At 41.1% G+C, this 12792-nt stretch overlaps 1 protein-coding gene and 1 long non-coding RNA gene across 5 annotated transcripts in view; one reads left to right on the top strand and one right to left on the bottom strand.

Moving 5' to 3' along the window:
• The window catches only part of LOC139392890 (Krueppel-like factor 8), a 116168-nt gene extending 110175 nt beyond the window's left edge, over positions 1 to 5993 (bottom strand). For 2 of the 4 annotated variants that reach the window (XM_071141211.1, XM_071141213.1), the window contains exon 1: positions 5708 to 5987. In XM_071141211.1, the coding sequence (XP_070997312.1) occupies positions 5708 to 5734 (27 nt within the window). In that variant the 5' untranslated portion in view covers positions 5735 to 5987. Of the gene's footprint in view, positions 1 to 5707 lie in introns of all 4 variants that reach the window. The other 2 variants (XM_071141214.1, XM_071141212.1) reach the window with 2 other exon arrangements.
• A 1148-nt stretch (positions 5994 to 7141) lies between these two features.
• LOC139393248 (uncharacterized) lies at positions 7142 to 9698 on the top strand. The gene is made up of 3 exons (XR_011629755.1): positions 7142 to 7170; positions 7476 to 7564; positions 8939 to 9698. It is a non-coding gene; the product is annotated as an uncharacterized lncRNA (long non-coding RNA).
• Positions 9699 to 12792: the final 3094 nt, after the last annotated feature.

The raw sequence follows: 12792 nt of genomic DNA, 5'->3' as shown, positions 1-12792 counted from the left end.
CAGTCGCTAACATGTATAGTGTTGAGTCATCCGCATATCCGTCATCCGCATACATAGACACTCTGGTTTTACATGCAACTAAGCCAGTGGCATGTCGTTAGTAAAAATTGAAAAAAGCAAGGGGCCTAAACAGCTACCCTGGGGAATTCCTGATTCTAACTGGATTATATTTTAGAGGCTTCAATTAAAGAACACCCTCTGTGTTCTGTTAGACAAGTAACTCTTTATCCACATTATTGCAGGGGGTGTAAAACCATAACACATACAGTTGAAGTCAGAAGTTTACATACACCTGAGCCAAATACATTTAAACTTTGTTTTCACAATTCCCGACATTTAATCCTAGTAAAAATTCTCTGTCTTAGGTCAATTAGGATCAACATTTTTATTTTAAGAATGTGAAATGTCAGAATAACAGTAGAGAGAAGTATTCATTTCAGCTTTTATTTCTTTCATCACATTCCCAGTGGGTCAGAAGTTTACATACACTCAATTAGTATTTGGTAGCACTGCCTTTAAATTGTTTAACTTGGTTTAACAAATGTTTCAGGGAGCTTTCCACAAGCTTCCCACAATAAGTTGGGTGAATTTTGGCCCATTCCTCCTGACAGAGCTGGAGTAACTGAATCAGGTTTGTAGCCCTCCTTGCTCGCACACGCTTTTTCAGATCTGCCCACACATTTTCTATGGGATTGAGGTCAGGGCTTTGTGATGGCCACTCCAAGACCTTGACTTTGTTGTCCATAAGACATTTTGCCACAACTTTGGAAGTATGCTTGGGGTCATTGTCCATTTGGAAGACCAATTTGCTTTAACTTCCTGACTGATGTCTTGAGATGTTGCTTCAATATATCCACATAATTTTCCTACCTCATGATGCCATCTATTTTGTAAAGTGCACCAGTCCCTCCGGCAGAAAAGCACCCCACAACATGATGCTGCACCCCCGTGCTTCATGGTTGGGATGGTGTTCTTCGGCTTGCAAGCCTCCCCCTTTTTCCTCCAAACATAATGATGGTCATTATGGCCAAACAGTTCTATTTTTGTTTCATCAGACCAGAGGACATTTCTCCAAAAAGTACGATCTTTGTCCCCATGTGCAGTTGCAAACTGTAGTCTGGCTTTTTTATGGCTATTTTGGAGCAGTGGCTTCTTCCTTGCTGAGTGGCATGTCAGGTTATGTCAATTAGAGTTCGACCGAATATGATTTTTCAACGCCGATACAGATTATTGGAGGACCAAAAAAAGCCGATACCGATTAATCAGCCGATTTAAAAAATTAAATGTGTAATAATGACAATTACAACATTACTGAATTAACACTTACTTTAACTTAATATAATACATCAATAAAATAAATTTTGCCTCAAATAAATAATGAAACATGTTCAATTTGGTTTAAATGCAAAAACAAAGTGCAATAAAGTGCAATATGCAAGAAAGCTAACGTTTAAGTTCCTTGCTCAGAACATGAGAACATATTAAATCTGGTGGTTCCCTTTAACATGAGTCTTCAATATTCCCAGGTAAGAAGTTTTAGGATGTAGTTATTATAGGAATTATAGGACTATTTATCTCTATACAATTTGTATTCCATTAACATTTGACTATTGGATGTTCTTATAGGCACTTTAGTATTGCCAATGTAACAGTATAGCTTCCGTCCCTCTCCTCGCTCCTCCCTGGGCTCGAACCAGGAACACAACGACAACAGCCACCCTCGAAGCAGCGTTACCCATCGCTCCACAAAAGCCGCGGCCCTTGCAGAGCAAGGGGAACAACTACTCCAAGTCTCAGAGCGAGTGACATTTGAAACGCTATTAGAGCGCAACCCGCTAACAAGCTAGCCATTTCACATCGGTTACACGAGCCTAATCTCGGGAGTTGATAGGCTTGAAGTTATAAACAGCTGCTGGCAAACGCACAAAAGTGCTGTTTAAATGAATGCTTACGAGCCTGCTGCTGTCTACTATCGCTCAGTCAGACTGCTCTATCAAATCATAGACTTAGTTATAACATAATAACACACAGAAATACGAGCCATAGGTCGTTAATATAATTACGTAAAATTCTGGCAAATTAGGCGGCCCAAGCTGTTGCATATACACAGACTCTGCGTGCAATGAATGCAAGAGAAGTGACAATTTCACCTAGTTAATATTGCCTGCTAACCTGGATTTCTTTAGCTAAATATGCAGGTTTAAAAATATATACTTCTGTGTATTGATTTTAAGAAAGGCATTGATGTTTATGGTTAGGAACACATTGGAGCAACGATACGCACCGCATCGATTATATGCAACGCAGGACACGCTAGATAAACTAGTAATATCATCAACCATGTGTAGTTAACTAGTGATTATGATTGATTGATTGTTTTTTTTAAGATAAGTTTAATGCTAGCTAGCAACTTACCTTGGCTTCTGCATTCGCGTAACAGGCAGTCTCCTCGTGGAGTGCAATGAGAGGCAGGTGGTTAGTGTGTTGGACTAGTTAACTGTAAGGTTGCAAGATTGAATGCCCCGAGCCGACAAGGTAAAAATCTGTCGTTCTGCCCCTGAACGAGGCAGTTAACCCACCGTTCCTAGGCCGTCATTGAAAATAAGAATGTGTTCTTAACTGGCTTGCCTAGTTAAATAATGATTAAATAAAGGTGTAAAAAAAAATGAATAATAATAATAATTCGGCCAAATAGGGTGTCCAAAAATACCGATTTCCAATTGTTATGAAAACTTGAACTCGGCCCTAATTAATCGTCCATTCCGATTAATTGGTCGACCTCTAATGTCAATATAGGACTCGTTTTACTGTGGATATAGGTACTTTTGTACCCGTTTCCTCCTTCATCTTCACAAGATCCTTTGCTGTTGTTCTGGAATTGATTTGCACTTTTTGCACGAAAGTGCGTTCAACTCTAGGAGACAGAAACGCGTCTCCTTCCTGAGCGGTATGACGGATGCGTGGTCTGTGGTGTTTGTACCTGCGTACTATTGTTTGTACAGATGAACGTGGTACCTTCTGGCATTTGGAAATTGCTCTCAAGGATGAACCAGACTTGTAGAGGTCTTGGCTGATTTCTTTTGATTTTCCCATGATGTCAAGCAAAGAGGCACTGAGTTTGAAGGTAGGCCTTGAAATACATCCACAGGTATACCTCCAATTCACTTAAATTATATCAATTAGCCTATCAGAAGCTTCTAAAGCCATTACACCATTTAATGGAATTTTCCAAGCTGTTTAAAGGCACAGTCAACTTAGTGTATGTAAAACTTCTGACTCACTGGAATTGTGATACAGTGAATTATAAGTGAAATAATCTGTCTGTAAACAATTGTTGGAAAAATTACTTGCGTTATGCACAAAGTAGATGTCCTAACCGACTTGCCAAAACTATAGTTTGTTAACAAGAAATGTTTGGAGTGGTTGAAAAACGAGTTTTAATGACTCCAACTAAGTGTATGTAAACTTCTGACTTCAACTGTACGTTTTTCCAGCAGCAGACTATGATCGATAATGTCAAAAGCCTCACTGAAGTCTAACAAAACCCCAAAATCCCCAAAATCATTTTATCATCAATTTCTCTCAGCCAATCATCAGTAATTTGTGTATGTGCTGTGCTTGTTGAGTGTTCTTCCCTATAAGCATGCTGAAATTCTGTTGTCAATTTGTTTACTGTGAAATAACATTGTATCTGGTCAAACACAATTTTTTCCAGAAGTTTACTAAGTGTTGGTAACAGGCTGATTGGTCGGCTACAGACACTACTGGCCTCCAAATGACTGGGCCTCTCCCTCCACAAAACTCAGTGGTCACCCCCATTAGGCCTGCTGAGGCTGCTGCTGTCTTGCATAGGAATGTGTTATAGGCCCTGCGTATAGATTACACCTTCAGAGCTGGCCTAATCCATGCCATGCACACAGATACAGAGGCGTATACAAGCCAAACTCGCACACAGAGAGAATACCCGCGGACGAGCACACACACACACACAAAGAAGCACGCTTGCACACACACATACAGGAAAAGGAGTGTGCTCTGTGTCTCTTGTGTAGCAGTGACGAGTGACGACATCCGATTCATGTTTCATTACAGCATGAAACTGTCAATCATCATAATAAGGCAACTACACAGACTACAGACATGATAAGAAATGGATTTGTGTCATGCTTAGAGAAAAACAATAACTGAGGCCAAAAGTAATGTGGAGGTATCTCAGACATAATGCATCATTTGTGTCAACATGATGATAGATCAGTAGGCTACCTGTTTAATGTATGATGCATAATGAAACCTTTATTCATATTGCTGTTGAAGGATAACGATCATGTGAATGATGAAAAGTCTTGACACCCCAGACAAGCTTGAAGGATGGGTTCTTTCCTGTCCCTGGTTGAGCCTGAATACTTGTCTTGCACTCTGACCTTTTGCTACTGTACCTGACGGCTGTACCAAAATATTTACAGCAGGCTTCCAAATTATGTAAAGTTCTGTGCACGAGATACGGCAGGCCGGATGCGTGTACAGTGTCGCTCGAGGCAGTAGGCCTACACCTGGCTCGTTCCCAGGGTTGGGATGTGAGCGAGTGCTACTGTCCCTTTAAGGAACTAAGACTGTGTCCTACCAGCTCATAGAGATAGATAGAGATCTAATCTTTGTATCTGTACCTTTATGGTGGCATGGGCAGCACCATTGAGGCCATCTCCATTTTAAAAGATGTAAATGTTCTTATTTTGTGTTTGAAAAAAGCATAAAGCTAATATTGGTGATTTACCACCACCTGCAGTGCTGGAGTCCTCAACCAAATCTTGTGTCATTCATCTATTGTGGCCACTAGATGGCAGTGATATAGCTTAAAGCCATAGTCAACCCAATTTGAAGAAGACAATGCTCTGATCATTAGCTGATCTCTCTCCCAACCCATAGGAATAAACCACCCAGTTCATGGTGGAAACTCTCAATGGCAATGCCCATACTAAAAGGGGGTATATCCATTTAGAGATCTCTATCCATCTCTATGTACTAGCTGCAGTTCCTGTGTTTCCTTCCTGCCTCACATAGATCACAGCGCACTTTTAAAAAACCTGTACCCCAAAGCTCGCACAGAGAGAGGGGATGAGAGAGACAGTTACCCGAGAAGGGGTATATAGTTAACACGTTTCAGTTCCTTGCATTTGCATGCACGTTAAATCGTTAACGTTTACAGAGGAGAGAACATTGTTTATTAAGAGACAGGGTGAGAGAGGCAACAGCAGTCTGTGGTCGATTTGTCGGAGCTATCGAACCTCTTTCTTTGCTGTGGAAGATGCGAGAGTTTGTGTTCTCGGAAGTAGCCTACGGCAACAGTCTCCTCCGTTGCAAAAATACTGAATCTTATGAGTCGATTCCTAGCAAAATCGAAGCTTGACACACACAATTGGGAGTCGAGGAATCGATTCGACTCTCCACCTCTAGCTCTCAGTAGCCTGCGTCAGTCACCTAGCTAGCTAACATGCTATTATTATCAGTGCCGTTACCTAGTAGTTGGTCAACTAGCTAGCTAACTGAATGTAAGAGTCAAGCTTCTTACATATGCCTTTCCCTTTGTCAGACACTCTCCAATTGTCTTTAAATTGGCACATGTTAAACTGACAATGTGAACTCATTTAAATATCGGCCGATAGCAGTTTGCTGGACAGGGCAAAGTCAATAATGGTCAAGACAGACTTACTTTCTTGCTTCGAGTCTCCGTGTGCATCTCGGTAGCTAGGGTGCAGAGGGGGGGGGGTTGGTCGGGTGGGGTGAATTTGAATAATAGTAATCTTTTTAGCAGTTTTCCACCTTTTTGAATCAATTTGCTATTTGGGAGAAAGTTGTATTGTTTGCCTCTTCGGATATTCTTTTAGATCATATCCACGGCGTCGACTATTCCTCTTTCTTCACCAGTAAAGTCTCTCTCTCTCTCTCTCTCGGTGTGTTGTTGCCGTGTACAGGGTTGGGCGCTCTCTCTCTTCGTTTCTCCTCCGCCTCTCCCTGCTTGTGACCCCACCCTGCGTCTCCACCCCTCAACCCTGTCAATCAGAAGCTGAGCAGCCAGCCACAGGCCAGACTTACCCGAGCTTGCAGCAACGACAAACTATCCCCCAAAAACCACACACTAAATGTGCATGCATTTCGCCGTCATAGCTTCTGTAAAGGCACACACACATCCATGTCAACCTAATGATGTAAAGTAAGTTGTAGTGGATGTCTATGAGGCAAATTGATATGTCACAGCTGAATATTGCAATGTCTCCTATTAACTAACTTGGAACATGTATTCAATGCAATTCAAGAAAGCCCGGTCCAAAAAGACATGAACTAATGTGTTATTACATTCTGAATATTCTGTTTATGCTGGTGTAAGGGGAGGGGAGGATGGCTTTCAACCACACCCTTTGTTATGACGTAGGAAGGGTGTGGTCTGTCCTGACATCGGAAGGGTGTGGTTCCTAAAAAAATATTTTTTTGAAGGGATAGCTTAGGTGCCCAAATTACTACTGTACATTTATGATCAGTACAGTGCCAATATTATCTACAGTAGAAGATATTGACGAGTATGAAAACAAATGTAAAAAATTGACATATTTTCCTAAAAAAGATATACACTCTGGGAGCTCTTTCACAACTCTAGAAAATGTATTAAATAGGTGTCCTCCAATATTGTATAGCCTATTCATTAAGGTGAATTATCACTTCACAACTATCAACGGGCATTTCACTACATCCCCAATAAATCTGCTAAACTTGCTTATGTGACCAGTACAATTTGATTTGATCTGAGTGTTGATCCAACAGAGATGTTTCAACCACATAATCTATGGTTTCAGCTAAACAGCTAAATACTATTACAATTATATTACTGTCAATGCTGACAGGTTTTCCTTTTAGTGCAACAAATTGAAACATTTCAGGATCTGGCTTAACCTACCTTGTAGACTTTCTACACTAAACCTAAGGCACAGCTATGTGGGAATGGCTTCTGTCCTCAAATGCTCTTCCATTAACTCCCTTTAAATTATATTATTATAGATTAAACAATCATTCCCTCTGGAGTCAGTGAAATTGAGCTAGCACAATTTCACTCCATTTCCCAAAATTCCGCGCTGCGTCCCAAACTCCTCCTACAGGAGAACAAAACGGAAATATGCGACGGTAAACAACGTTCTCTGCTAACAAGCTCACATTACATTGATTTACTGCGGTTTTATTGGCCTCATTTTGCTGTATAATATGCACGCATATATGAGGTGTTTATATAATCGTGTTGCCAAAAGCTGTCTGTCACTTGCATTACTAACATTGTGTAGCTGGAATGCGATGCACTAACGTTAGCTAGCTAACGTCAGCTACTCCAGTGATAGCTGCACAGTTAAAATTGGTTGTATATTTAATGAAAATGAAAATGTATAGAGTAATGTGTATGACACTGTGTGTGTGTGTGTGTGTGTGTTTTACAGTAAGACCTGTCATTTGTGTGAGGAACGGGACAGAGACCGCTCCACAGTCTCTTCCTACATCAGCTAGACACGGACTTCAACATAGACAGGTGAGCCTCCACACACACAATTACAATAGCATCACCCACACAGTTTACATACAATAGCCTACACTCCTACTAAATAATAATTTGATTTGGATTTCTATAGCGCTTTTTTTTTCTTACCAACACAAGCTCAAAGTGCTTTACATGTAAGGGAGAAACTCACCTCATCCAACTGTTTATTTTCTTCTGCAGCATGACAATAGCAAGTTGCAACAGCCACACTATTTACATATTCTTATATGTCTGAACTGACCTCAGGGGAGGGTCTACATTCCCCTGTGCATTCCAGTACAGGTTCACCTAAGGACAGCCAGCCAGCCAATGATTTGTCAACGTCTAGACACATGAACTCGTCAATTTAGCTTAACCCAAGCCGTTAATTAAACAATGTCTGAAAGTCAGAGAATAAGATAAGAATTCCTCAACTCTCGTGTTATACCTGATTGAGTCTTGAGTTTTACCTTTAAATGATCAAGGCATAATAACTAAATGATTAAGTATTACTGCTAAATGTCATTATGTGCTTTCAGACCACATTCAGAGAGACTTTTAGTCCTCTCATGTGTTGTCCCAGATGTGTTGCCAAGAGGAAGTGTTTTGCCCCTGTGGTGCTGTACAAGCCTTTGGGGAGCAGGATGCCTGGGTGAGGAGTATATCCCAGTTCCAGGCTCACCAGAACGGGGGGAGGGAGCTGGCCAGTCTTAGGGATTTGGGGCTCTCAGACCTGGAGATAGAACTGTGGTTCCCCAGAGACCAGCCTTAAAACACTGAGATGGTGAATGTTATTTATTTATATCATTTATGCCATTTACTACCAGGGACAGTACATTTGGACAGCCGCATAGAAGGAAGAATAGGTCAAAATAGTGAAGAGAAGGTGATTGTTGCTCCCCAGACAGTGGGCAAACTGGTTGAAATGTCTCTACGACCAGATTGTAATAATGTCATTTTAACTAGTTTTGCCCACTGTTTTTGCCAGCTGCTGGATATACTGTTGGCTGTAACGACGAGATGTTTTATGAATAGAGACAATGTGTGTGGTTGTGGTTATCAATTACACCTGAGAAGGAATAAATGTTAGTGATATTGACTGATCAACTATGAGTGTGTTGTCAGACATGAAAAACATCCTGGTGGTGTAGCCTGTTATTGATTTTTTGACTCAGGCATCCATCCAAACTGGAAGAGATCAGGGTGTAACTTTCCTCAACTCTATTTACTTCAATACTCACTGATAAAAGGATGCTATTATTATTCCACCTGTATTACCGGTTGGACTCATTGAACAGTATGGTCAAGTAGGCAGCTGTGTGTGTGTGTGTTCAGGGCTGTGGGGTGTGTGCTTCAGGCAGCCACGTTGTGTGTTCTGCCCTACAGGGTCCGCAGCGTCTGCAGGTGATCCAGGACAAGATGTCGGCTCGGGCAGAGTTCCACTTTGCTTCTCAGCCAGCTGACCCCTGTCCCGCAGAGAGATGGTCGAGTAGGCCCTGTTCCATGGTAATGACCACCCGGGCTTCCTCACTGCACTCTATCACCAAGGTGGGGTGATGTTATACAATGCTAAGTGTCTGGTCGTTCACACTGCAACTTCCATAGACCAAGAGGTTAGAAAGCCTGAACGAGTTAGAACGAAAAGGAGTTTTGGAGGAGTTTGAACAAGTCCTATGTGTGTTGGAAGTGTCTTTGAAAATACACAATAGGAGTTGGCTGCTGGGCTTGAACCGGAAAATATAATGTTGTAAGATGTTTTATTATTAATGACCTTGGCATCACTGTGTGTTTTTTAAAGTAAAGTAAAATGTTTAAAATAAATAAAAGAATTCAGCTGTCCATCATCCTGTTTGTCATTTACAATATTGGAATCTGACAGTAAGCAATTATCCTGTATTAATGTGTAATATTGTTATTATTGTTGCAATATGTTTAGTTTTTAAATTACCCTGTAACTACCTAGTAAGTAGGCTACAAGCTGTCATGGAGTACTAACACTTACCTGCTCATGTTTTTGGTATTTCCCTTAGAGGAAGATACCCTGGCTGACCAGTAGGGGGCATCCTCCTCAGACCTCCTGGACTCTGTACAGCAGGGGTGCCCAGACTTTAGTTACATTGGATCTACTTTTTCCACCCTGCTTCCTAACGCGGTCTACACCCCACCTTATTGTTTGGATGGTTTGCACTGAATGCTATCAGCTAGCTTAGCATGGTCTGGGTTGTAGCTACTGATTGCTAGCCTCAAGCAGGTGTCCAGGTGGACAGGGCAAAGTCACTCTAACAGATGTGGACCGCTATTTTGACTTGATGATCTTCATGTCTTAAAATGCTGACTCGCAAAGGTAGATAGATCCAAAAAATGCTGTCAAGTACATGGCAACTTTTCACATCTTTGGATATCTTTCCTCCACGATAAGGTTCCAAAAGAGTTCCCCCAATGCCCTCGATGTGATTTTGAGGTCGCTTTGCAGAGTCAAAATTTCACTCTTGACAGCTGATGTCTCCATGTGAAAACATGATGCAATGTTTGTTGCAATTTCAACAACATCAACTTCCACACCAAACAGAAAGCGCATAAATGTTGCCACAGGTTCCAGGATTGCAAAGTCTTGAAAGCGTCGGTCAAAGTCTGCGATAATGTTGTGTACCTGTTGAACGTATCGACCAGTCACAAAGTGCAGGTGCCTTTCCCTGACTCGAGTTCTGACATATTTTTGAAATTCCTCAGTTCATGGTGCTGCAAGTGTCAGGACAGCAATTTGAATGTTTGATTAAAAGCTGTCACATGGCTAATTATTTCAACAATATTTTTGTATTTTCCTTGCAGCTTTAAATTGAGTTCATTCAGCCGAAAAGTTACATTGGTCAAAAAAGATACATCTAACAGCCACACTTTGCCTTCCAACTGCTCATATTCGGCATATTTTGAGGCCAGAAACTCCTTGATTTCAAATAACAGATCCTTAAATCTCTGCAGGAATGTACCTCTACTAAGCCTCCTTACATCTGTGTGTTGCAAGAGGTCTGTGTTCAGCTTCACTTTCTTCCAGTTGAGACCTGAAGAGATCTGCAGACTTCTGGCCTGAATCAAATTCACGATTTTGAGCGCGATATCCATGACATCTTTCATATTCAGCATTTTATCACACAAGGGTTGTTGATGGATTATGCAGTGATAATTGAGGAAGTCTGGAAAGTCATCACTTTTGCAAAGTTGATGCAGCCAGTCATGCTGGTGCTCCATCTGTAGTTTGTAAATGGGTAACTGATTGCTGTTTTAAAAAAGTCCTTGAATGCCACAAAAATTTCCTCCCCTCGAGTTTTCATTTTAGCGATACGATTGTGAGCAGTTCCTCTTTGGCAGTCATATCTTCAAACACCATTCTGATGAAAATGCACAACTGAGATGTGTTGATCACATCTGTCGACTCGTCAAATTGAAGTGAAAAGAGCATTTATACTCATGTATTTTTTTAAGATGCTCCCTCAAATCCTCATCCATCATTTCACAGTATTTCTGGATAGGTGAACATCCTTAATATTGGAAATATTTCTGATTTATTTTTGAAAACATCAAACAATGAGTCTGTTGCCTCTAAAAAGGCCTATTTGACTATTTCTCCATCCTGGAACGGTTTCTTGTGCTTTGCTAGTATGCAACTCACCCGGAATTATGAAATCGTGGCTGCCTTTGATTTTGAGCTGGGCCTTGTAAAGATCGATTGTTGGGCAGCTAGTTGAGACTTCAACTCTTACTTTTCTCTTACGTAGTTCACTTTTAGCTGGAAAGTCACTTTCATATTTCTTGTGAACAGTTTTGAAATGCCTCTCGACATTTCCCTTCTTATCAAGAGCTACGTTTGAATGGGAAATCAGTCACACACATTTTGAATTTGCTGTGGGGGAAAAAATGATCTCACTGTGAAAGTGGTAGATTTTCGGTTTCTCGCTGCTTGGTCCAGCACTCATATTAAAAATGTAACTGCAACTTCATAGGAGAAAAGTAGTAAAAAAAAAACACTGGAACAACAAAAAATATTGTGTTACAGGTCTGTTTCAGGTCTGGCAAGCATGGAAATGGAAATGTACTAACTGCAGACGGTTGCTATGGTAGCGACAGTTTGGAAAACAAATGTAGCAACTATAGTGCCAGGGGTTGATCCAATTTTATGTCAATCAAGCAGTTTTTAAATATTGCAGCAATATTTGAGAAAGAAGCTAACCTGTAAGCAAAGCATACTGTGCTTCAGAACTGTGGACCTCATTATTTTTAAGCAGATTCGATGGTAACGCTGTGAATTGCCAAAATGTATATTTTTTGTGCACATGTAACCGATGTGAAATGGCTGGCTAGTTAGAGGTGGTGCACGCTAATAGCGTTTCAATTGGTGACGTCACTCTGAGACCTTGAAGTAGTGGTTCCCCTTGCCATATCATACTGTGCTATGATTGGTTAAGACCACCCAAATGGTTAGGTCATGGTCAGTTTGATCCTGGTTGGCGATAAGTGATCATGCCAGTTATAGCTAGCTAATAAAGAGCTACGTTAAGAAATATCCTGTAGTACTGCATTTTATTATTTTGTACAAAGTGTGCAAAACAAGACAATGGGTAACGATGCTTCGGGGGTGGCTGTTGTTGATGTGTGCAGAGGGTCCCTGGTCGAGCCCAGGTTGGGTCGAGGAGAGGGACAGAGGCTATACTGTTACACAAGTTACATTTTGAAAACTTTTATGTGGTCTACTAGAAAGAAGTTTGCGGTCGACCGTGACCGACGTCCTGGATACCAATGCTGTACAGAGATGGCCCTAGTGATGGGAGAAAACAGACTGTATCAGAGAATTCTGAACTGAAAACCACAGGAGACTCATCTCTACCACAGCCCAGACCTTAAACTGAGTTTGACCAATCACATAGCTCATGGAAAAGCACTGACCAATCATAAGTCCAGCCTCACTGTAAATCTGTCATTGATCAAATCAAATCACATTTTTATTTGTCACATGCGTCGCTGACAACACGTGTAGACTAAAAGTGAAATGCTTATTTACGGGTCAATTTCCAACAATGCAGAGTTAAATATAAGATAACAAAAAAAATAATTGTGATACGAGGAATAAATAGGCCGTGGCTATATACAGGGTGTACCGGTACTGAGTTGATGTGCAGGGGTGCTCGCACACGCTTTTTCAGTTCTGCCCACACATTTTCTATAGGATCGAGGTTAGGACTTTGTTA

This window comes from Oncorhynchus clarkii, chromosome 33 (assembly GCF_045791955.1).
Source record: "Oncorhynchus clarkii lewisi isolate Uvic-CL-2024 chromosome 33, UVic_Ocla_1.0, whole genome shotgun sequence".
Lineage (NCBI taxonomy): Eukaryota > Metazoa > Chordata > Actinopteri > Salmoniformes > Salmonidae > Oncorhynchus > Oncorhynchus clarkii.
This window is presented reverse-complemented; position numbering and strand designations above follow the sequence as displayed.